We start from the raw sequence: 25,998 nt of genomic DNA, 5'->3' as shown, positions 1-25,998 counted from the left end.
TTCTTTAAATTCACTGAGGTTAGACTTGTGACCTAAGATGTGATCGATTTTGGAGTAAGTTCCGTGGGCTGATGAGAAGTATGTGTATTCAGTTTTGTTGGGATAAAATGTTCTGTAGATGTCTGCTAAATCCAAATGTTGGATGGTTAGGTTTAAATCTAAAATTTCTTTGCTCAGCTTCTTATTGGAGGATCTATCCAACACTGCCAAAGGAGTGTTGAGATCTCCAACTATTATGGAGCTGGAGGAAATCAAGTTGCTCATGTCTGTTAGAGTTTCTCTTATAAATTGAGGCGCATTCTGGTTGGGTGCATAAATATTAATAATTGAAATCACATCATATTGAGTATTACCCTTAACAAATATGAATTGACCATTCTTATCCCTCCTTACTTTTGTTGGTTTAAAGCCTATTGTATCTGCAAATAAAATTGCAACACCTGCTTTTTTCTGATTACCATTTGCCTGAAATATGGACGACCATCCTTTCACCCTGAGTCTATATTTATCTTTTAAGGTAAGATGTGACTCTTGTAGGCAGCAAATATCTGGCCTGAGTTTTTGTATCCAGACAGCTAACCTGTGCCTCTTTAGAGGACAGTTTAAGCCGTTCACATTACTGGGGAATATTGATAAGTCTGGTAACATTTTGGGTATTGAGTTTTTCAAAAGTCCAGTGGACATTTTTAATCCATTCACCACTGTGGAAGTTGGAGTTTGATCAAAAGTTTCTGAGTGAGTTTACTTTTGTGGTAGAGGATAGGTCTGAGAATATCCTGAAGAGCTGGTTTGGTTATGGCAAATTTCTTCAACATATGAATGTCATTAAAGTATTTAATTTCTCCATCATAAATGAAACTCAGTTTATCTGGATATAGGATCCCTGGTTGAAAGTTATTTTGCTTTAGGAGATTAAAAGTCGATGACCACCCTCTTCTGGCTTGAAAAGTTTCAGCAGAGAGATCTGCAGTCATTCTAATATTCTTCCCTTTGTAGGTAATGGATTTCTTACATCTGGCTGCTTTCAGAATTTTCTCCTTCATATTAACTTCAGTGAAGTTAATTATGATATGCCTGGGGGATGTCTTATTCGGATTGAGTTGTGCTGAGGTTCTCAAACTGTCTGCTCTCTGAGTTTTAGAATCTCTTGGCATGTCTGGAAAATTCTCTTGCATAATTTCAAGGAGAAGAGCCTCTGTGCCTAGCGAGGCCACTTCATCAGTTTCAGGTATTCCAATGAGGTGGATATTAGCCTTCTTCGAATTATCCCAGAGCTCTCTGAGAGAATGATCCATTTTTGCTCTTCATTTCTCTTCCTCTTTGAGAGTTTGGGAGCATTCAAAGGCTTTTTCTTCAATGTCAGAAATCCTTTCTTCTGCTTGCTCCACTCTGTTACTGAGGGATTCTACTGTATTTTTCATATCTTTGAGGGCTGCAAATTCTTGCTTCAGTGCATCAAGGTCTTTGGTGGTTTTGTCTTTAAATTAATTAAATTCTTGAGACAACTTTTGAATTTCTCCTTGAATTTATAATTCTGACTTTTGAATTGGTGCTTGAATTTCTAATTCCAATTTTTCCTCCATTTTATTAATTTTGTTTGCAATCTCAATTCTGAATTCGATTTCTGACATCTCGGCCAGCTGTTTATGAATGGGATCTTCAGTTACGTCTACCATATCTTTCCTTGTGGGGGGGTTGATCTATTCTGGTTATTCATGTTACCAGAGTATTTCCACTGATTCCACCCCGTAATTGTTTTACACCATTTAATTTTTCCCCTGGAGCTTTGTCGAGGACCCATACAGTGCTATGGCTTGAGAAACTGGGGCCTTATTTGGTGTGGTGGGGCTAAGTGGTTCTGTCTTGTTTTCAGCTTGTTTCTGTTCAACCCTAGTGAAATGGTTACTCTGGGTTGAAGTCTCAGCTGTGGAGAAATACCAGCAATTAAGTCACCTTGCCCCCCACCCCCTCGGCAACAATCGGAAAAGGAAAATCAAACCTTCCAACAACCACACACCCAGGGCACCACCTGAATAGTCCTCGGGCAATTGGCTCAGTTCAAAACATCCAAATCAATTGTCTCAGTCAGCACCTGTCTCAGGTGGGAGAGTTTAAAAAGTCTCTGGCAACTGGACCACAGGGGTCTGGTGACTACTCTGATATGGCTTGCTCCAGTGCTGCATGAAGTCATGAGGAGCCACCCAGAAAGTAGATCAGTCTGGGAAGATTAATGCCTCCTTCCCCACCTTGCACTTCTGTCACACCCAGTCACTGATAGCCCCGCAGTTGGCTGACGCAGTTGCCTGTAGTGAACAGATACTCCAGGGGTTTGCACCTGCCTGAATCACAAGGAAATCTATTTCTGCTCAGCCAGGCTACTGAGCTCTGCCTCTATTTAGCAGGGGGAGGTGAGGCCTGACAACCTCAGGTGCTTGATGGAGGCTGGGGGGTGTTCACTCAGTTCCAGCCCTGCCCATGTTTGATGTTACTGACAGAACAGAACAACTTTGCGGGAATTTGTTTCTGTCTCTGCTAAATTCCCCTGCAGAAGAGAATCTGTTTTGAGTTCCCAGAGCCTGCGCCTCAGGCCCTGTCTTTGCTCCTGCACGTTTGTATTCGGTTACCTGTCAGTTCTAGCCTCTTGTCTTCCTTTGTCTATAGGCTGACAATCTCCTGAGGGCCGGGTGCATCTTAGGCTCAGTAAAGCAGTCCTCTAGGTCAGCCCCGCCCTGGGAACTTCCCGGGTCTGCGAGTGCATTTCTAGTCCTTGTACTCCACCCAGGTCGGTACTGCCTCAGGCAAACCCTTTACTCATGGGGCCTGCGTTTCCATCCCAGATCTGTTCCGTGGTGGTTGCCACCTGAGTAGATGCCCGGCCTCCTCTGGTTGCCCAGGGAGACAGGTTATGTGGCTTTGGAATATCCGGGCATGAGCCCTATTGTTGCCAAAAGATGGATGCTGCTCTGCGCCTCAGGGCACCGCCACTCTTCTCCTCACTCCCATGCCACAGAATCAACACTGACCAGCTGTAGTTTAGGCCCTATCCATACTCCTCAAGAAATCACCCAAGAATCTGGACTCCTAGGTGACAGGCCTCCAGACTTCAGAGTGAGAGTGGAGGGGAGTGCTGGGAGCTCAGAATTGCAGGTTGAGAATATATACAGTTTTATGCCTGGCAGGATAATGTCGTGGCACCCTAGTATGGGAGGTAGGTCCAGTTTTTGGAGGGTCTCTCCCGTGGAGTGTAGTGGGAGGAACTTTGAACTCTGCTCATTTGTTTGTGGGGCACTCCGAGCCATTCTCATGGGGGAGGGGACTCGTGTCTGCTTGGTGATGGATTTTGTACCTTCTGTTTGTATCCTTGGGGTTGTAGCTCACCTCAGTGGGGTTGATGTGCGTTCTTCAACCTTCTCTCTTGGTGCAGCTCTAATCCAGTAGGTTACTTGCTAAATTTCTGTCCTTTAACTCTCCTTCTGGATGGGAGCCTCTGTGGAAAGCTGGCTTCAGACAGCCATCTTGTCTCTGCCCCCATTTTATCCTCTTTATAGTGAGACAGTTTTCCCTACAAAGACAACTGCAAAAAATACCATCTCTTTTTCTATTAATACAAGAAGCCAATTCTACACCAAGTTTGTGTATGTCCAAGTGGATCGGTTTTTGAACTGTTTTGTTTTATTGGTGTATTTATATTTTTCTGCTTTTATTACAGTGGGTAATAAAAGTGGGTCTTACGATAAACTATAGAAAGAGAAAGAAGGAGGGAGAGAGAGAAGGAAGGAGGGACCCCAACTTTCTTAAATAAAATGCATAAGACCCATAAAGAGTCTCATTTTGCTATTTTCAAATATTCTTAGATAAAAGTTTAGAATTACCTTTTGAATTTCTAAAAAAAATTGTACTATAATTTTGATTGCAATTGTATTGAATTTAAATTGATGCACAAATTCACAAATTTATAACATCGAGTTGTCTGATTCATGATGGTACTAAATCTCCCTATTTGATCATGCCACTTTTTTTTTTTTTTTGTAGAGACAGAGTCTCACTGTACCACTCTCGGGTAGAGTGCCGTGGCATCACATGGCTCACAGCAACCTCTAACTCTTGGGCTTATGCAATTCTCTTGCCTCAGCCTCCCAAGCAGCTGGGGCCTACAGGCGCCCGCCACAATGCCCAGCTATTTTTTTGTTGCAGTTTGGCCGGGGCTGAGTTTGAACTCGCCACCCTTGACATATGGGGCTGGCGCCCTACTCACTGAGCCACAGGCACCGCCCTGATCATGCCACTTTTTATTGGCTTTGATAGAAGTTAACTTTTTTTCTTTATGGGTGTTATGCATTTTTGTGTGAGGCTAATGAACAGCTATTTAATGGTTTTAGTGGTTATTGTAACATACTGTATGCACGTATATTGTTTTCTGTTTGATTATTGCTAATGAGGTTAACACTTGATTTTTGTAGTTTGACTTCTGACTTATTACCCTTCTGAACTCTCTTGTTAGTTTTAGTAATTTCTGTTGGTTTTGTTGGCTTTTCTGTATATAGATAATTTAAATGAGAGTTTGTCTGCTTCCTTCCAGTGTTTATATGTCTTATTTCTTTTGTAAATTGTGTGATCCAGATATCTAGTTTGTGTTGGCAGTGTGACAGTGGGCATCTTTGCCTTGCTTCTAAATGTGCAGCGAATGTCTAAGTTTTCATCTTTTAGTGTGATTTCTCTGTAGATATTTTGCTTAATGGCATTTACCAGTTTCCCTAACATTACCAGCCTCTCTATATTACTATTTTATAGAAAGAAAAAAAAATCACAAATAGACATTGAGGACATCAATGATTTTTTGTACCTATTAAGGTTAACATGATCTCTTGATTTTCCTCCTTTAATCTACTAATATGGTGGATTAATTTAACTTTTTTGACATTCAACCATTCTTTTGAAAATGGAATAAACTGATAAGCTTTAATCCTGATCTTAGTTTTTTAAATAATCTGTTAGATCAAGTTAGTTAATAAGCTATTTTTTAAGTTTTGCTTTTAAGTAAAATGGGCCCTTAATTCTTCCCTCTTGTAGTTCTTTCTCTGATTTTGATATCAAGGTAGTATTAATCTCATAAAGTGACTTGGGCAGGTTTCTGTCACTTTACATATTCTGAAGCAATTTATATATGATACAAAGAAACGATTCCAAATTTGGCTCAACTTACTCAGAAAACATTCTTTTCCCTTTTTTGATACATCCAGTGGTGGAAAGTGACTCAACTGTATTTCTTGCCTTGACATTTTTTGTTACTTTTATTCTTTCTAGAGATGTTGGTAAGGTAGCACCCTTCAGAGGCTCTGGGTTTGTTTCTACAAAATGACTCTCTTCTGTGGTTGCCATGGAAACATATAGGGTCAGGTTCAGCCTCTTTGGCCTGCCAAGCAGCAGCTGCATCAGAATCCCAGGGTGGCCCTTGTGATTTTGTCAGAGGATCATACTCCTCTGCTCCCCCAGGCTTTTGGGGGACCAATTTTACCTGTCTGAGTGTTCTGGAGCAATCAATTGCCTTTTAACCCTTAGTTTTGTCAATGGTGTAAGATGTCTCTCCCAGCTCAAAATCTATGGGGAGAAGGAGAATTAGGACTCAGGGTTACTGCCTGGAGTTGGCACATCTGGGCTCCCTTCCACCTTGCCTTCCCTTAGAGGAACTGCCAGATAAGGCCGAAAGAGCCCAGTATGAGCTGCTCTGCCCAGACAATACCCGGAAGCCAGTGGACAAGTTCCAGGAGTGCAACATGGCTCGGGTCCCTTCTCATGCTGTTGTGGCACGAAGTGTGGACGGCAAGGAGGAGTCTATCTGGGAACTTCTCAGCCAGGCACAGGTATCCTCACCTACAGTCCTCCCATCTGCTTGGATTGGGGGTGAGGCCAAGTCTGCTTCCTTTCATAACTTCTTCCTCTGGAAGTCCTCTGTAGCCTTGCTGCAGGAGCACTCACTAATGCATTGGGCTGCTTGTCCAAACTGTACTCTGGATAGCAGAGGCAAGGAAACCCCTCTAGCATTGCCGAAGGACAGTACCAAATGGCTGGAGCAGCTGCAGGGGGCAGAAGATGCAATATTCTCAGGACCCAAAGATGCCTGGACCCCAGCAACTTGCCAAAGCATGAGCTATAACTGAGCTTGTTTCTCAGTGATGGCACAAGTCCCTCTGTTGGAAATGTCAATCAAAGTTCCTGCTTTCAGAATCATTCCAAAGTTCTAGATATTCTTTTTTTAACATTGAATTTTTATTTCCTACCTATTTACCACCAATACCATTAATTCTCTTTTTTTCTAAATTAGGAAAAGTTTGGAAAGAACAAGTCCTCAGGGTTCCAGCTCTTCAGCTCCCCTGATAACCAGAAGGATCTGCTGTTCAAGGACTCTACCCTCAGGTTTTCAAGGATCCCCTCAGAAGTAGATGCTGAGCTGTACCTTGGTTTCGAGTACCTCACTGCCATCCAGAGCCTGAAAGAAAGTGAGTGAGTGCCAGGCAGAGTCTGCAGGCTGCCTGGTGTAGGTGGGGAGTATGAGGGAAGCCTTCTACTTCAGGGTAGTGTGGCCCCCTGGTCTGTAGTGGTCGCTTCAGTTCTTGGCCCCTGTGGAGTTTTTCATTAAGGCACATTGATGCAGGTGTGAGTGTTATCTCTACCAGGTGAGGGCAATTGTGAGAGATGTCTCCAAAAGAATGTCCTGGTCACCTGATCAATGCCTCCCTATGACGCTGTGTACATCAGGCTCCTGGTCCCCGATAGAACAATCAACTTGCCTCCTTCCTATTAAGTGAGAAATAGAACCCAAACCCAGAAAGCCAGGGGTGCCCTCAGGGATGAATCCAGAGGCCTGGTGAAATACCTCCCTGGGCCCTGGACTCAGCTGGGGCCACCACAGTGACTCTTTCCCTACTGAAGGGGTAAGGGCGGGTGGTGGGTGGGAGATGGGTGAACCAGGAGGATGCATCGTAGCTAATGGCAGTGATTGAAGGCCTTGGGGGAGGTTAGGGCTGGACTCAAGGTCCCCCAGGCCATCTCCTGGGGTTGGCCACTGGACTCCCGGTCGTGGAGCTTTTGTCTTAAGGGACAGAGACCACAGGCACAGCATTACAGTAAGGGCGGATGGATGAGTGGAAGCCAGGGACGGTCTCCAAAGGAAGGGAAATGCGGGACGAGCGCGCCCTGCCAGCAGGAAGACTCTTAGCCGGGGAGCTAAGAGCAGAGAAGGAGAGGATACAGTCGGGGGCATCCACACACGAACGAGGGTGGGTCTGAGGAACCGGCTCGGGCTCCGGCTCGGGGCGTCCGGGAGACCCGCCGTTGTCCCTTCCTGCAGGCAGGGCGGAGGTGGAGGCCCGACGCGCGCGGGTGGTGTGGTGCGCCGTGGGCGAGCAGGAGCTCAGCAAGTGCAGGCGGTGGAGCAGCGCGAGCGGCGGCAGCGTGACCTGCGCCTCGGCGCCCAGCACAGACGACTGCATCGCCCTGGTCCTGGTAAGGGCCCTCAGGACAGGGCGCGGGGCACGGGCTCCTTGGGAGACTCAGGTCACGGGCATCTACTGAAGCCAAGTCCAGCGCCAGAAAGGCCACTGCGGACGCGGGGAAGGCAGGGATGCGGGGGACCGTGTGCACGGGCGCACCCCGGGTTAACGGTGCGGCTTAATGTTGAAAAGACATCTTACGGCGGCTTTTGTGCTCCTCAGATTATGAGAATAACTCAAGATTATTGCAAGTAATTTGGAAAACATGGAAAGATAGTTGTAAAGTAAATGAATAAACCTACCAAAGTAAAAACAAAACAAAACAAAACAAAAAACAAACCCAAACCAAAAACACCCACTGTAATCTCACAGGAGAGGCGCACTTAAAAGTTTTCTATTCCAAGTTTTTCCTGTACATCCGTAGATATGCACAACACCGTCCAACATTGTGTCAGTTTTTAAACCCTCTTAGCTAACCAGGGGATTCTTTCACATGAACGCTTGTTCTTAAAACATTTGAAAAAATGATTTCTTGAGATCTTTTTTAGGTGGATGTGGCTGAGTTTAGTCTTGACCCTATTCCTCCTCCTCCTGTTTGCTGTTGTCAATGACCTATCATGTATGTTATTCAATAGAAATCTTCGTCCTGATGAATTTGTGCTCCTGCGTTGGCCTGTGGGCTTATTCATTGGGATGGAGCGCCAGTGTAATGATTTCTGCCCATCTGTTGGACTTCTGGGTAGCACTTTGAGTGTGTTAGTAATGAGCTCAGATTAGAGGAGGCCAGCTGCTCCGGTCTGACTCATCAGTTAGTGATGACCAAGAGTGTCCTAAGAGTGCACGGGCCACAGAAAGGATTTTGTTCAGAGGACACAGGGCTGGCACAACCTGTGCCTGGTCTTTCTAATTGAATTGATAGCACAAAAGGCAAATAGGGTTGGCCAAGAATTAATAGTGCACACATTCAGTTCAAATAATCTGTGTCCTTCTGCCCTTTCACTGGGATGCCTGACCTAAAGCCATTCTCCCAGAGAGCTGTAAAGTCAGGCACAGCAGGAAGTAGCCTCACTGTGGTGCTGGAGATCTGCTCTGTCTTTGCAGAAAGGAAAAGCTGATGCCATGAGTTTGGATGGAGGATACATCTACACCGCGGGCAAGTGTGGTTTGGTGCCTGTCCTGGCAGAGAACTACAGTAAGTGGAGTTAGTGAGCTTCCTGGGTTTTCCTTCTGGCTATGGGGGTGAGGAGAAGTAACCCCACTTAGTGGATCATGGCAAGGACATCAAGATGGCTGGACACATTCAAATGGGAGGGTCGGGAGAGAGAATCGGTTTCATCTTCTTAATTAAAAAAAAAAAAACTTTAGTAAAGTATAATGTACATGCGGAAAAGTGTCCTTTACAAACTGTACACCCTGTGCACTCATGGAGGTGATGAAGACACAAGTTCCAGAAGTCCCCTGTGTCCTCCTGCCACTCTGGCAAGGGTAGCTGCTCTCCTGACTTCTAAGGGTACAGATCAGTTCTGCCTGTTTTTGAACTTTATGTTAAACGGTATACAGCAAGTGCTTTTTATATCTGGTTTCTCTTGTTCAGCTTCACACTAGTGATATTCATTCATCCAGGGGTGTAATTGCAGACTCTTCAATGGTGTTCTATCATGTGCGTCTACCATGATTATTTAGCCATTTGACCATGGGTGGGTGTTTGGGTCATTCCAGTTGGTGGCTATTGTGAATAGTGTTGCTACTGGGCATCCATGTCCGTGTCTTTTAGTGAGCTCATATATACGTTTTTCTGCATGGATCTGGGTGGACCGTCTCTTTGCATTTGATTCTCTATTATTGGAGATTTGAAAGTTTGTTTCTTCTCAGTACATCTGAGTGTTTAATGATGTCTTGCTGGCCTTTATTCTTTCAGGATCCCAAAAAAGCAGTGACCTTGATTGTGTGGATAGACCAGTGGAAGGTGAGTTGGTATCAGTTACTTTCAGGGACAAGGCTAATTTCTTGTTGCTGGGTAAAGAGGTGGCAGAAGCTTTTAAAAACTCACAGAAATGGCTGGGTGTGGTGGCTTGCACCTAAAATTCCGTCACTCTGGGAGGCTGATATGGGTGAATTGTTTGCGCTCAGGAGTTTGAGAACAGCCTGAGCAAGAGGGAGAGCCCATCTCTGCTTATAATGGAAAAACTAGCTGGACATTGTGGCAGGTGCCTGTAGTCCCAGCTACTTGGGAGGCTGAAGCAATAGGATTGCTTGAGCCCAAGAGTTTGAGGTTGCTGTGAGCTATGATGATGCTGTGAGCTACTTGGAAGGCTGAAGCAACAGGATTGCTTGAGCCCAAGAGTTTGAGGTTGCTGTGAGCTACTTAGGGCAACAGAGTGAGACTCTGTCTCAATAAATCCCCCTTGACAAACAAACAAACAAACAACACTTCACAGAAATAATTGCAACATCAGAAATAATTCATAGAGGAATAATTATAATTAATGTTTATATTGACCTTCAAGCTTGCTAGAGAACATTCACATGGTTCCTTACTGTGTCCTGGTCATGTTGAAGGATGGGTGCTTCCCATCTTATATGGATGAGGAAATAGTGGCCCAGAGAGTCTCCAAGTGTCCACGATCTTACTCACAGCCATAGATAATACAGTGGCAGATCCTGACCTTGAACTAGGGTCTCTTGCGTCAAATCCAGTTCTCTGTGTACCACTACCACCTGCCCACTAGAGCTAGTGCTTATTCAGTTCGGAAGAGACTCAGCACTTGTCCTCACTGAGTGCTTGTCAGGTGGACTCCCCGGGGAGCAGGAGGCCACACAGTAACCCTTTCACAGTGCAGGGCTGGCTCACTCCCAGCGCAGGCCTGTCCTTGGAGACATACTCCCCTGCATCCACATGGCAGTCAACCTTGCCTGATGCATATTGTAGCTGGTGCTTTGTGTACTTTGGGGGCCACTCATATTCAGTGTCTGTTGCTTATGTAGCCCACATCTAAAGGTGAATTGCTGGTTTGTAACTCAAAGACATTGTGTGCTAGTGGAGGACAGTCTCCTGTAATCGCTTAAAGAATCAGCTTTTCTTACTATTTTATTTCATAGGTGTCAGCTCAGTTTCACCCAACATCGGCAAGCAGCTTATGCTCTTTTGTTCTACCTAACATTGACCAATTGCTTGGGGGGAATTGTTGCTTGGTGATGCTTCTTGACCTATTTTGGCCAAGTTGCCAATAGCTGTACTAGAATCCCTGTGCCAGGTCTCCTGGAGGTTAAGATTTTTCTCTTCTGTCCTCTGTTGTGTAAGGATATCTCGCTGTGGCAGCGGTAAAGAGATCAAATGCTGACATTACCTGGAGCTCTCTGAAAGGCAAGAAGTCCTGCCACACTGCAGTGGACAGGACCGCAGGCTGGAACATCCCCATAGGCTTGCTCTTCAACCAGACAGACTCCTGCAAGTTTGGTAAGGAGTCCTGAGGGTTTGGTGGGTGGGCCATGCTGGAGAGCAAGGCACATTGTGCTGTGGAACCTTAGGGAAGGGAGGGGAAGGAAAATTTTCAGCTGATCGTGGCCCGCAGGTCTTGGCCTGACCAAGTACTCCCCATGGCTGCCTCCTGCAGTCTTGGGTGCACTGGGAGGTTCCCTGCACAACACTTTCTATGTTTCATCCACCCCACTCCGAGACAAAAGATTGGAATATCTGCCTGTTTCGCTGTGCCCTAAGAATGGATGCAGATTCCTAGAAGTGCAAATGTTTTTGTTTTACTTCATGGATCTAAATTCCTCAGAGGCTGGGGCCTCTCTGCCTGGGGAAAGTCACCTTCTTGCCTCATGAAAGGTGGCTTCTGTTACTAAACAGAACTGATTGCTTATTCCATGTCACAAGAGAACTTGAACAAGACCTCAAGGGTCTGGCTCAACCTGCTTTTGGGTCTTCTCTTTCTACCACACTCCACCCTCACCTTGGTTAGCATGAGCTCTGCTCTCCCTGCCTGCTGTGGTGACACAGAGGTGGGTGGCATGTTTTCTCTGTGGCTCCCCTCTTGTGAGGCACATCCTCCAGATCAGGGCCCTGCAGCATTAGGAGTGGATTTTGGTCTCGGCTGGGCCAGCTATTGTATGACTCTGCCCCTCCCTGGCAGTGCATGCCGTCCCCTGAAAGCCTCCATGCCACAGTGCAGCTGCCAGGATGCAGCAGGAACCCCCAGCCTTTCCTGAGGTTGGCACGAAGTGTGGCTTTTCCGGCAGCAGGGGCTGCAGAAGCCTGATAATAGCAGGTGGCGCTTGCTCCATGGGGCAAAGGCAAGGCTTACTTGTCACCTTTATTTCCTCTTTCTTGGGCTAAATCTCACAATGGGTAATTCAGATTAGATTCAATCTAAAGGAATAGAAAAACCTCTGAAATTATAGAGGCTTAAACAAGACAAAATTTACTTTCTCCATCATGTAAGTGAAGTTCAGAGGTGGGCTGTCCAGAGCTAGTAGGATGACAGCTTGGTGTCAGGGACCAGGACTATTCTGCCATTTGTGGCTTCCATGCTCAAGACCACTTCATGGCCTGTGTCAAAGCTGGAAGTCCAGTCCCTCCTTCTGCATTCCACATGCTGCGTGAAGAGCAGGATTGAAAAGATAGGCAAATGGCATGTGCCAACTGTCTTTTAAGGGTATTTCCAGGATGGTGCCATCAACACTCCTGCCATATTTCACTGGCCAAACTGGCCACATGGCTACACCAGCCCCAGGGCATCTGATGGGTCTAGTCTTTACACCAAGTGCCCAGGTAAAGAGTAGAATATTTGTTACTGAGAAAAATGGAAGTCAGACGTCGGAGTAAATAAGTGACTAGCAGGTTCTACAGCTGGTGGCCATAATGGTCCCCAGCGGAGTCACCAGCTCAAGGCTGTGATGATGGGACCCTTTGTGCCATCAAGGCTCTTGTTCCCAGCCTCAGCTGGGTTTTGTCAATGCCTACAGTCTGAAGCTCTTCTGATTTCTAGTGGGTCCTGTGTTGATGGTAAACTGTCACTTCCTGATAGTGTGTTCTGTATGTCCTGGGTAATATAATGAACTGAAACCAAGCCGTGTCATCTGTTAGGTAAAGGGCACTTATGTTGATTCAGGTCAGAGGAGCTGACTTTCCATGTTCCTTCTGCCCAGATGAATTCTTCAGTCAAAGCTGCGCCCCTGGCTCTGACCCTAGATCCAATCTCTGTGCTCTGTGTATTGGCAACGACGAGGGGAAGGATAAGTGTGTGCCCAACAGCAATGAGAGATACTATGGCTACACTGGTGCCTTCAGGTGAGTCTGTGACTGAGCTCCATCAGGACAGGGCTCTCCCCTCATCCTCCAGCATGCCAGCACTGCAGTTCTGAGGGGTCAGATGTGGCACGGCGCAGCAGAGCCAGGATTACCCTGCAAACTTGCTATTGGGCAGCACCAGTGGGGACTCCCCCACCATACCCACCCTGCATAGAGTAGAGGTTGACCCAGAGTGTAGCCTCTGCTCTGCCATGCTCCTCTTCCTGGCTTTGAACCAGGTCAACCATAGTGGGCCTCTATATTCTGAAAGCAAAAGGGTAGAGTATGTGGTATCCTAACTGCTTTCTACCATTCAGTTTTACAGGGAAGAATTCTTTTTCCTACAGTCCCCACCCTCTCCCCTCACTTAGACCCCCCACTATGTCTTGTATTTTCAGTTTTCTCTTTCACTTTGGCCTTAGACATGGCAGAAAGAAAGCACAACAGTGAAAAGCCATGCTATTCTCCACTAGTGAAGTGAAAAATGGTCCAAAACCAAGCTTTCAGAACACACAAATGCTAACCATTTAGTGATTCACAAAAAGTATCTGCACCCCACGTTTTTCACTTTCACTCCTCTGGATGTTGCTTCTCTGCCTATTTAGGGCAGGGGTCCTCAAACTGTGGCCCGCGGGCCACATGCGGCGGTGTGATTGTATTTGTTTCTGTTTTGTTTTTTTACTTCAAAATAAGATATGTGCAGTGTGCATAGGAATTTGTTCATGTTTTTTTTTTAACTATAGTCCGGCCCTCCAACGGTCTGAGGGACAGTGAATTGGCCCCCTGTTTAAAAAGTTTGAGAATGCCTGATTTAGGGCTTTGACGAGCGCAAAGGGGATCTTCCCCCTGTCCCTTTTCCTCCCTTTGCCAAGAGTATATTTCATCACTAGATGGCGTCATGGATCTGAGAATGACAGTGGCTAAACTTCATGGCCTTTGAACTTTTTAATATAAATGCAGTAGCCTTTGCTCCAGAATTTATGATGGAGTGACTTAAAAGTAGCTTTTGCTATACTCTTTAGTGACTTGCAAAAATACCCCCAAAAACATCAAAAAATTTTTTTGAAGGTGCAAAAATATCTTTAAACGACTAAGGATTTGCAAATGGGAAAGTTGTGATGTGATTCCACTGAGTATTCAATAGACACATCTGGTAAGAATTCAAAGGAATCATGTGGTCCTCCTTTATCCCAGGCCTGCAGCAAGGCATTATTTCACTGGAAACAGCTACATCTCGGTATTCCTATTTATAGTAGAAGAATATGCTTTTTCCTTTGTTCAAGAAAATGTATAGTAAAATAATAGAAAGCTGAAACCCAAAGTCTTATTTACTCCTGAGTTTCTAACTCACATCCTTACAGCTTGGGTTTCTATTGTTTTCTTTGACTACTGCCTCTCAATACTGTTTTTTTTCTTTTTTTCTGGTTCCTAATTTTTAACTTTCAGCTATTTTCTGTTGACTCTTTACTATGGAAGAAAAAGATCTAGCCCCTCACACTGTTCCCTGTGCTTCTGCTTCCCACCCCCATCACAAGCTTCAATTCTTTTTAGCACTCAGTAAGGTTAGGTCATGGTGCTTGCATTGCTAGGACTTCGTAAGCATTATTCTCATATTAAACGTGGTAATTAGATTTTCCCTATTGTACAATTTTTTTGTTTATTCTGGAGTTCATAGATAGGTGTATTCTTTTTCTATTTGCTTTTTTTTTTTTAAACACCAATTAATTTCAAAACCATCTTCCAGTAGTGTAAATCTCCTAACATTTATACACACCTGCCGAACCCAGTGTTTTCACTGGCTTGGAAATGTTGCTCCTCAAGTCTCCATCCTCCTGCTCCAGTCTGGGCTGGTTGCCCTCCGGGCCACCTGTACCTCTGTGGTCTTGTGGGTCCTGTGGACCATCATTCTGGGATTTCTCTTTATCTTGGTTCTTGTCAGGTTGACTGTTTTCTGGTCCTGTATGTTTAGCTTTCTTGGGTTTGTTGGGATAGAACACATCCTCCAGCAGCTTCTTGAGAAAGGGTTAATGAGAGTTTTTATTTTTTGAGAATTCACATGTCTGTACACATCTGAACCTTTGAAATAATTTATAATTTGGATGGATAACTAAGTCTAGGTGGGAAAGATTTTTCTTAGGGATTTTGACAGGATTTTTATGTCTGGGAATTAGCAGCCTTAGGCTATTTAGATCAACTTTCCCATGAAAAACAAGTGAAAATGCTGGATCAGTTCACATAAACATGTATTCACACAGACATGTCTGAAAAGCCCTAAATAATAAGGAATTATCAGACTACAATTTAAGGGAGAATAGCAATTCAGAGAGCTAAGTGGAGCCACTTTGTCCTGAGGACATTTACCTAATTTATCTAACAAATTTAACCCCAAGAGTGACCCAAAAGTAACTCCCAGGGCTTTAAGTTGCCTCTGTGTTGAGCAAAACAAGAAAGAACACACCATTCCTGGGAAATTGAAACCATGGACCAATTCTTGCATGGATTTACAATTCAAACTTGTGTCCCTTAGGATAATCCAGAAAGTCTCAATTCATAAATATTTTTTAAAGTGGTCCTAGAGTTAATGGTACCTCTATGAACAGGTCTAGAAGACCGTATCTTCAGATTAGTCTTCAAAGACAACTCAAAACTGTGCTTTCAATGACAAGGAGCTATATGCAGTTAAAAGTAATTACAGTAATATTAACAAACACATAGGAGAAAAAGGTTGACAGAAGCAAAATCCAACAGAAAAGAACAAATCAATGTTTTTAAAAAGGAATAAATAGAAATTTTAGAAAGGAAAAAAAAAAAAGACCTACAGCAATTGAAATTAACCATGCAACTGACCAGTTTAGCAGATTAGACATAGCCAAAAAGTGAATTAGGGAAGTGAAATATATATGGAAAAAATTATCCAGAATGTAACATAGAAAGACAAAATGATAGGACATCTGTATAACAAATTCAAAAGTTTAAAAGCATTCATCCATTGTCTTCTAGTTTCTAGAGTTGTTGAGAAATCTGGTACCATTTTTGATTCCTGATTCTGTGTATATGACTTTCTTTCTTCTTGAAAACTTTCTGAGCCATTAATTACCTTCGGTGTTCTAAAACTTTATAATAATTTTTTTTATAGGACTCTTCTTACTTCATTGGATTGGACACTTGTTGGGCTCTTTCATCTGGAAACTCAAGTTATTCCATTCTGTGAATTTTTTTTTATTATTTCTTCAATAATTTCAATTCTTCTATTTTCTCTGATTTCTCTGTAAACTTTAGAGAGCTTCAAAGAACTTTAAAAGCTGACCATTGTCTTGTGTCAGCTGCCCACTGAGTACTGAGCCTCACTGTGAGACAGCTGGTTTGTCAGTTCATTGTGGGCATCCACATATAGGACTCTATAGGTACCTTTCTTGAGTTGATCAGATTCCCGAGAGAAAAAATCCTGCTGTGGGCTTCTTAAGGGCTATAACTCAAACATCCAGCCTTCTGGAAGCTAAATGGGGGAAAAGGGGCTGTGATTTAACTTTCCAGGATATAGGTTTTTCACTCTACTCTCTGATTTTAGTCTTGCATCTCCGCCCTCAGCTGTAATTCATTTTTCCAGCCCACAGTGTTCTTCAGAGTCAGCCTCCTCAGTGAACAAACCTCCCAGCTGCGTGGGATATGAGGGTACCTATGCTGCATCGCCTATAGGCTTTCCCCAGTCTTCCTGTCCGCAGCCACGTTTCATAGTGCCTGCTACCTCTAATTGCTGAGCCTTTCTGGAGTTCTGTAGTGCACTCCTACTTTCTTCCAAACTTCTCTCATTTCCAACTCAAGTTACAGCTTTCTTTGCTCTCTTAGGTCATTTACTGCTTATCTATTTGCTCTTTAACTTCCAGACTTTGCTATTATTTTCTCACTCTCTTTCATAGGTTTCTGGTTTTTTAAAAACCTCAGTAATGTCATCTTCTTGGCACTTTAGAAGGAAGGAAGGTCCGCATATGTATTCAATGTATCCTTTTAACCGTAAGTTCCTGGAAATATTTGTCTTTATCTTTTGCATATTTACTTCCATGTTTCAGATTTTGGAATGCATATTACTAATATTTATGAAAACCTTAATAGTTTCTTTTCTCTAGTGATATTCTTATTTTCTGTAACATTTTAGGTGCCTGGCTGAGAATGCTGGAGATGTTGCATTTTTGAAAGATACCACCATCTTGCAGAACACTGATGGTAGGTGAAGATGTTTCCTTTTCTCCTTCAAAGCAGACTCTTTGGCATCACAACACATTTTAGTATTCAGATTTGGAATTGGAAAGTTATTATAACATTTTCCAGACTTTTGATTAAAAGTATGCCAGCATTTTTTATCTAAGTAGGCAATATGGTAACAGCTGTAGGTGTCACATTGATTTGGAAACACCCCCCCCCCCCATAATCAGTAGCAAATGTCTCCCTGGCTTTGTCTAGTAAATTGCAGAAACACATCATCTGCCTGCACCAGATCAGACATGCCTATGGGAAACGTGCGGATAATACTAAGAAACTGAACATATGAAAATAAAGTTTCCCTTTTTAAAAAAGGAAGTAGAGACCATTATTCAGCCCCATGTGAGTCCTTGGTTTGAAAACTACTTGGGATGGCCAGGTATGGTGGCTCATGCCTGTAATCCTAGCACTCTGAGAGGCCAAGGTGGGTGGATTGCCTGAGCTTATGGGTTTAAGACCAGCTTGAACAAGAGTGGGACCCTGTCTCTAAATATAACCAGGCATTGTGGCAGGTGCCTATAGTCCCAGTTGCTTGGAAGCTGAGGCAAGAGAATTGCTTGAGCCCAAGAGTTTGAGATTGCTGTAGCTATGACACCACAGCACTCTATTGAGGGTGACAAAGTGAGACTCTGTCTCAAAAAAAAAAGAAAACTTCTTGGGAGTTGGTGGGGACAAAATCACAGGCAGTTGCAGTTAACGGAAGATAATCTATGAGCCAATGTCTGAGCAATCACTCTCTCTTCTGATCTCTGGTGAGAAAAATAATGATCAAATTCAAAGCTCTTCATCATTTGCTACTTTCCAAACTCAATCATTCCCTGTAGGTTCCACCTAGCCCCACCCATCCCTCAGCCTAGGCAGATGACCGGCAGTTTTGTTCCCTAGAAAGAACGGCCTCTGGGGCGGCGCCTGTGGTTCAGTGGGTAGGGTGCCGGCCCCATATACCGAGGGTGGCGGGTTTGAACCTGACCCTGGCTAAACTGCAACAACAACAACAACAAAAAAGCTGGGCATTGCAGCAGGTGCCTTTAGTCCCAGCTACTCAGGAGGCTGAGGCAAGAGAATCACTTATGCCCAGGAGTTGGAGGTTGCTATGAGCTGTGACACTACAGCACTCTACAGAGGGTGATAAAGTGAAACTCTGTCTTACAAAAAAAAAAAAAAAAGAAAAGAATAAAAAAAGAACTGTCTCTGCTCTCCACCTCTCCTTCAGTGATCTCTGCAGTCACAGCCACCTCTCCCTTCTCTTCCCGCCCTTCCTTGTGGCTCTGGGGACAGGGATTAAAGTCAGACCCGCCAGTCTAAAATTATTTCAATATCAAATAGAAGAATCTAAGAGAAAGAACAAAGTGTTTTCTTATGGGGCAAGAGCAGAAAGCCAAGCAGAAGCCTGAACAATGAACCTGCATTTGTACACACACAGAAACGTACAGTTAGATTTAGCATCTATGAACCCTTCCAACCAAATATCTCCAGGGATCTGATCGATGTCAAATTTAATTTTAAGGTTCTCTGATACTTTGCAACTTTATTTTATTGGAATGAATTAAACATAGTTGATAAACCCTGTATGGGTTCCTGTCTTTTCTCCGGTTGCACTAAGAGCATTTGAATATGAAAGGAAAGTGAAAACAATTCCTTCTTGAATATAAACCAAGAATATAAACTATTCTTTTTCTGGAACTCACTGGGAAATATGGCATAGGTAGAGGAATTTTTTTTCTAAAATATTAAAAGGGAACTCTTAACAGTTGTATTAAGATAGAATTCACTTCCTACAAAACTCACCATTCAAAGTGTACAACTCCTTGGTTTGAGCACATTCACAGATTGTACAATCACAATCCAACTCCAGAAGGCTCAGGTCCCCTGTAAAGAAAGCTCCTCGCCTATCAGCAGTCACTCTCCCCTTTCCTGCTGCCCCCTTCAGTGCTGGCAACCATCAGTTCACTTTCTGGCTCTGTAGATTTCCCTATTCTGGACATTTCGCACACAGGAAGTCATACGATGTGCAGTCTTTTGTTACCGGCTTCTTTTACTTAGCACCCTGTTTACGAGGTTCATCCATGTTGCATTATATACCACCCATTCACCCCCTTTTGTTGCTGAGTAATATGTACGTATTTCATTGTATGGACACAGCACTAATATTTTATTTTATTTCAAAATATTTAGGGGTACAAGTGTTTTTGGTTACATGGATTGCTTTTGTAATGCTTGAGTCACAGCTGTAAGTGTGCCCATCACCCACATAGTGCTCATTGTACCTGTTGGGTAGCTTTTCACTCCTCTCTTCCCTCCCCCCTTCCCTGTTGGATTGTCACTGAGTTTTATATCCCTCTGCGCACATGTATGCTCACCAGTTAGTTCCAATTTAATAGCGAGGACATGTGGTATTTGTTTTTCATTCTTTAGATGCTTCACTTTGGATAATGGTCTCCAGTTCCATCCAAATTGTTGCAAAAGGCCTTCATCAATTCATCCTTTTTATGGTGGGATAATACTTCACCATGTACATATATCATATTTTGTTAATCCGCTCATGAACTGATGAACACTTGGGTTGATTCTACATCTTTGCAATTGCGAATTGTGCTGCAATAAACGTTCCAGGGCAAGTGTCTTTTTGATAAAATGACTTCTTTCCTTAGGGTAGATACCTAGGAGCAGGATTGTTGGATCGAGTGGTAGGTCTATGTTTCATTCTTTGAAGAATCTCCATACTGTTTTCCATAAAGGTTGTACTAATTTGCAGTCCCACCAACAGGTATAAGCATTCCTCTCTCCCTGCATCCATGCCAGCATCTATTACAGTGTTTTTCAACCTTTTTTTTTTTAATCTCACAGCACACTTGAACCTATCTATAATTAAACTTCCACAGCACACTTAAATTATTTTGATCAATAAAGAGAGTAGAAAAAAAGAATGTAATTACTGTTCTTTAAACTTCTTTTGAAAATAATTTAATCAATTATCTTAAAAATTTTCGCAGCACACCTAAGATCCTCTCACATCAGGCTAGTGTGCCACAGCACACTATTGTTTTTGGACTTTTTGATGAAAGCCATTCTAACAAGGATAATGTAATGTCTCACTGTGGTTTTAATTTGCAGTTCCCTGATGATTAGTGAATTGAGCATTTCTTCACATGTTTATTGGCCATCTGTCTGTCATCTCTTGATGACATCTTTTGAACAGCTTCTGTGCATGTCTTTTGCCCACTTTTTATTGGGGCTGTTTGTTTTTCCCTTGCTGATTTGCTTGAGTTATTTGTAGATTCTGGTTCTTAGCACTAATGTTGTGTATACATGAAGTCTATATGCCCCGTGCAGAACAAAGCTTCATTTTCTCTCCCTCACATCGCCACAACCCCAGTGTGTTCAGTTGAGAGGCCAGTGGGATGGCCACATCCACGGGGAAAGACTCCTTGGCTAAGTAGGACTGTGAGGCTGACACCACTTTCTCTCTCTTCCCAGGAAAGAACACTGAAGAATGGGCTAAGAACTTGAGGCTTGAGGACTTTAGCCTGCTCTGCCTCGATGGCACCCGGAAGCCTGTGTCTGAGGCTAAGGGCTGCCACCTGGCCATGGCCCCAAATCATGCTGTGGTATCTCGGGTAGATAAGGTAGAACATCTTCAACAAGTGCTGTTCACACAGCAGGTAGGACTGCCAGGGCCTCCGGCTCTTTCTTATCAGTGTGGACTCCTGTTAGGTGGGGAGGTCACAGAGCAAGGTGAACCAGCCCACTGAGGCCTTTCTTCCTAGTCCCTCTGTGTGAAGCCAAATGTGACGGGGTTTGCTTCATGCTGTGGAGCTGCCCAGAGTCTCAACAAGAACAACAGAGGCTTTTGACTCTAGGCTTTCTGGCACTTAATTTCTTTCCTGAGTCTGTGCTCCAGGGCTTGTTGCAACTCACTGCTTGGTTCAGAGATGGTTACTGTCTGGGTCCCTCCATTGTTCTTCCGGCAAATTAGGGAGGTGACTGAGCCTCCCTCCTGCACTCAGGAAAGAGTATGGTGAGGCTTCCTCAACCTGAGCTGACACTGCTCTAGGCAAGGCCTCTGAGAATGCAAACTCAGAACAACTTGCTCTATAGATTTAGGGCTATATGAATGTGATTTGAAGGAAATCCTAAAATTTCCTTAAGATTTGGGATTCTCTATTAGAACTTGTGTTTTTATACTACATCATGTCCCTGAGCGTGCTGTTGAAGATGACAGCCCCGGAATAGTAATGGCCACAGTAACTGCCTTTATGGAGACCTCACTACGCACACTTGCTGTGCGGGAGGGAGACCTGCCATCACTGGGTGTTTGGCTGTCTCCCTCCCAGGTGGGAGCCCTGGGTGTGGAGGAGGAATTGTGGCTGAAGGAGGCAAAGGGAGCTGCCTTGGCACTGGCCTGGCTACTGGCAGAGACTGGATTTTCCCATGCAGACTGCCTTTCTAGGAGAGCTGCTTTTAAGAATGTTCTAGGTCAGTGGTTCTCAACCTGTGGGTCATGACTCCTTTTAACTGTATTAAAGGTTTGCAGCATTAGGAAGGTTGAGAAACACTGTTCTAGGTGATCATCTTTGGGGCTAGATCTCAAAAATCCTCGGCTATCTCTTCATTACCCGTAAGAAGCTCTGTGAGAAAAGGTCACAGATGGCGAAGGAAGGAAATATGGCAGGAGATGACCTGAGAAGTGGTGGGGGGCCTGGGCACTGCCCACATTTGGACTGCCACCAGGAACGAGGTGGAACAACTCCAGAACTCAGCTCCTTTTGCCCCACCTGGGTTTTCCCAAGCTGGTCCTGGATGGAAGAAATACCCCTGGCTTCCCCTAATTCTTAAGCCCTCCTCTTTTTCTTGACTACCCACTTACTGTCTTCCCTTTTGCCTCAGGCTAGGTTTGGAAGAAATGGATCTGACTGCCCGGGCCAATTTTGCTTATTCCAGTCTGAGACTAAAAACCTTCTGTTTAATGACAACACTGAGTGTCTGGCCAAACTCCATGGCAAAACAACATATGAAGAATATCTGGGACTACAGTATGTCACAGCCATTGCTAATTTGAGACGATGTTCAACTTCCCGTAAGTAGACCCTTGGTAGCATCACTGAACCCACCAGGTGTGAAGGCCACGGCTTAAGGGCCAAATAGCACTGTAGGAATGAAGATGGGTGTTAAAATGCTAAGGCAGTATAACGTCTCCTACTTTATGAAATTATAATCTCATTGACAGTGTGAAAGAATTAGAGAATAAAATAAAACAGTATGTAAAATACTAAATTTTTATAATGCAGATTGTGACTGTCATGAAGTTTTTGGAAACTGATAATCCATTTTATTCAGTAAAATGAAATGTGTCTATATACATGTGAATCGAGAAATGACAAACTCTGGTTTCTAGACTGTTACCATAGATACCAACCATACAGAATATGAATTCTCGAAAAATCAAGACAAACCCAACAAAGAACTATTATCAGGCTACAAATGAAACTAGTGCTAAGGCTGAGAAACCCTTGTCTATATTGACTCACAAATCAGGTCACTGTGATACAGGTAAAGACCACACTTTAAGAAATCCAGCTATAGGACCATTCTTGTGAGCAGCCGGCTCGGGACTGCACAGACCACATACCTCTTGAGGGCAGGGCCTTCTGTCCAGCTGTGTCCCCAGAACTCAGCGCAGTGACTCACACAAAGCACGTGTTCAGCAAGTATTTGTGAATGAGTAGAGGAACGCTTCTGCAAACATTTGCTCGAAGCTGACATCCCTTGTTGTTCACATTCCAGAAGAAGTTAGAGGACAATCAATGTCTTGTGAACTTGAGAGTGTGACCTTGAAGCAGTTAGAGGCAAATGGGGTGGGGTGATTGTGTCCTACAGACCAGAACAGAGAAATACCCTGGCTGTGAGGGCCAGACTTGTGCTCCCTTGAGCACCCAGACTTCTCTGAGTAGGGGAGCGGTGAAAACATGAGTGTGGCAGAGAAAACTCTGTCTCAGCATCCTCCTTGACTGATTGATTTTAAAAATTGATTTATTGATTTAAAGAAAAGAAATCCATTTCTGAGTTTCCTGCTATCTTGTGTCCCACAGCCCTCCTGGAAGCCTGCGCTTTCCTCAGGAAGTAAAACTCAAGAAGATGGCCTGGCCTCCCCAGGGAGCCTCCAACCCTTCCTGCTTCGTATTTTCAGCCTTGTCCCCTGTGCTGGGGCCTCACCCTCTTGTACCAGGGCAGTGTTTGCCAATCCATCCATGCACTATTCTTTGCTTTCATCTTAGCAAGAAATAAAATTAGAAAAATTTTTTACTTTCTTCTCAAAAAGCGTCCTTCTTCTCTAGAATTTTACTCTGAAATCTCGTGTCTGAACAAGTGCCTGCACATTGGGCCTTTCCTTCCAAGTCTTCCAGGCCCAGCTCCTCCTCTATCCTGCAGGCTCAGGTGCCCAGTGCTCTGGGATGGAAGGCCAGGCCAGTCCAAGGAGCTGAGCTGTTTTTCCAAAGGGATCTGGTTGGTTATTCACATAGTGTCTCAGTATGTGTGTGTGTATGTGCCTGGGAAGGTGTGCGTGTGTCTGTTTCTCAGGCAGGGCCATCCCAAACACAAAATGCCAAGGTCTTACCTTGGAAACCTCAGAATGAGAACTAGATTCTTTCAAGTGAGAACCAACATCTCCTAATCCAAAGGGGACAAAACAAGAATCAGTTCTCTTCAAATGAGTACCAACATCTCCCAATTCCTCCCAGGCTCCCTGGGAACCACAAATGAGCTCCAAATCTAAACCAGTTTCCCTAGTTCCACTGAACTTCATGACTTCCATCCCAAATGGCCCCTCCAAACAAATCCAACAGGAAGATCTAAAAACCCCCCAAATGGGTGGGATCAGGATCTCGGTATGCATGCTGGGGAACTTAAACAACTGGCCAAGGCTGTCTAGACACTACCCAGGTCTGTTTCCTTCTCCTCAACAAATTTCATATTGGTTGGATCTGCAACCAAATCAGAGAAGAGAAAGATGGGTGTTCCCAGAGCTAATCAGGCTCTGGCAGCTGCTGGGGGCAGTCCTCACTCTCTTACCTGAAAAGGTGATGGTCATGCCCATGGCCTGGCCCAGGGCTGCTCTCTACTGCTTCCTATTAGCAGTCGTGATGTCCCTTTCCACTGGGACACTGATGGGCCCACCGAGTGATGCCAAATTCTGTCACTGAAAGCTTGGCATTTGTCCCTAGGGCTGCATCAGAAGAACGAGGACAAGTGGTTGAGGAAAAGGAAAGAGAAGTTTATTAATTTGCCAACAACTGAGGAGAATGGCAGACTCCCATCCCAACGTGCCACTGTCAATCATCATAAGCAGAAATACACAGCTTTTAAAGGGAGGGTTAAATTGTGGTACATGTACACCATGGAATATTATGCAGCCTTAAAGAAAGATGGAGACTTTATCTCTTTCATGTTCACATGGATAGAGCTGGAACATATTCTTCTTAGTAAAGTATTTCAAGAATGGAAGAAAAATACCCAATGTACTCAGCCCTACTATGAAGCTAATTTAGGTTTATGAAAGCTATAACCCAGTTACAACCTAAGAATAGGGGGAAGGGGGAAAGGGAGGGGAGGGAGGGGGGAGGTGGGTAGAGGGAAGGGGATTGGTGGGATTACACCAGCGGTGCATCTTACAAGGGTATATGTGAAACTTGGTAAATGGTGTGTGAAGCTAGTGAATGATGCCCCATGATCATATCAATGTACACAGCTATGATTTAATAAAAAAAAATAAAGAAAATAAAAAAAATAAAGGGAGGGTTTTCAGCTTCAGGGTACTGTACTGTTGGGGGCTCTGATTGTACATTTGGTGGTTCTAATTCATCTCATTTTCAGCAAAAACAATCTCATGCCTGGGCCTCCTGGACACCAGGGTGATTCTGTGGAGCTGTCTCCTGTGGTACAAAGAACAAGGGACACTCTCCTGCCTCTCCCAACAACTGGTCTGAGGCAGATGCAGGTTTTAGTTCTCAAAAAGGGTGGGTGGGGTTTTTAAAGAGACAGAAAATATTTTTACCCCGTTTTCAAGTCCTTCTCTCTGTTCCATGTTAATCTCTGGTCACTGGTTTTATACTTACTTTCCCCCACCACACTTTTTGAACCATAGTCTAAACTGTCTTTCAATTTCTTCCTTTTTGTTCTCTCTTTCCCTGACTGTAGTTCAACAGAATTCATGGGAACATCTGCACCTCGGATACTCGTTCATAAAACATAGGGAGCGTAGCACTCACCAGGCCCTGGGGCCGCTGTGGGTATGAGCACTCTCTGCTTTTTCCCTTGAAAATGACCTCTTACTGGGCTATGACCTCCCTGTTCCATAGCAGGTTGTTACTACTATTTGAGCAGAAATTGAAAACAATACCAGAAGCTGCATCTGAATTTTAGTGTGGAACCAGAGCGTCCATCTTAAAGGAGAAATCTGTTAGGGAAGCATGCTGTGAGGCCACTTCAGTGGAGAAAAGTGAGTCCTCTACCTCAAAGTGCGAGGTTCGTTAGAGCCTCATAGAGCCGACTTGCTTTACTAAACAAGCAGGGGAACTTACAGTTGGCCACGGTGGGGAGGGGCATGGAGATGGCAGGAAAGCCTGCATGGAAAGGACGAGGGGGGGCCCCCACAAAACGGCAACTCAGACCCTAAGGAAGGCTGCGCCATGGCGACAGTTCCTGCCCACCATGGATAGGAGTTTCATGGGGGATGCCTAGAAAGATTGACAACTAACCTTGCTGGCTATGGTGCCCCTTTGGGGAATATCCAGGACATCCAGGCCAGGGTCTGCCTGTGGGGAAAGCATGTGGTGAGAGGACAGTGGCCCCGAGAGGGGATGATGGTGAAGATAATAGTTGAGGGAACAGCTGGGACATGGAAGTGAGAGGTGGCAGGGTGAAGGGAGGCCTCGGAGACCCCGGGGATTCTGAGGGAGG

At 44.4% G+C, this 25,998-nt stretch overlaps 1 protein-coding gene across 1 annotated transcript in view; it reads left to right on the top strand.

The window, feature by feature from the left end:
* Window positions 1-23,340, top strand: part of LTF (lactotransferrin) — a 37,126-nt gene extending 13,786 nt beyond the window's left edge. The window contains exons 7-17 of the mRNA XM_053600250.1: window positions 5,683-5,861; window positions 6,323-6,497; window positions 7,349-7,503; window positions 8,592-8,682; window positions 9,409-9,456; window positions 10,792-10,947; window positions 12,642-12,783; window positions 16,937-17,004; window positions 20,518-20,702; window positions 21,928-22,117; window positions 23,130-23,340. Of these exons, the coding sequence (XP_053456225.1) occupies window positions 5,683-5,861; window positions 6,323-6,497; window positions 7,349-7,503; window positions 8,592-8,682; window positions 9,409-9,456; window positions 10,792-10,947; window positions 12,642-12,783; window positions 16,937-17,004; window positions 20,518-20,702; window positions 21,928-22,117; window positions 23,130-23,164 (1,424 nt within the window). The 3' untranslated portion in view covers window positions 23,165-23,340. The remainder of the gene's footprint in view (window positions 1-5,682; window positions 5,862-6,322; window positions 6,498-7,348; window positions 7,504-8,591; window positions 8,683-9,408; window positions 9,457-10,791; window positions 10,948-12,641; window positions 12,784-16,936; window positions 17,005-20,517; window positions 20,703-21,927; window positions 22,118-23,129) is intronic.
* The last annotated feature ends 2,658 nt before the right edge of the window (window positions 23,341-25,998 follow it).

This window comes from Nycticebus coucang, chromosome 8 (genome assembly GCF_027406575.1).
Source record: "Nycticebus coucang isolate mNycCou1 chromosome 8, mNycCou1.pri, whole genome shotgun sequence".
Lineage (NCBI taxonomy): Eukaryota > Metazoa > Chordata > Mammalia > Primates > Lorisidae > Nycticebus > Nycticebus coucang.
Note: the sequence above shows the minus strand (reverse complement) of the source record. Positions and strands in the feature narration are given on the sequence as shown.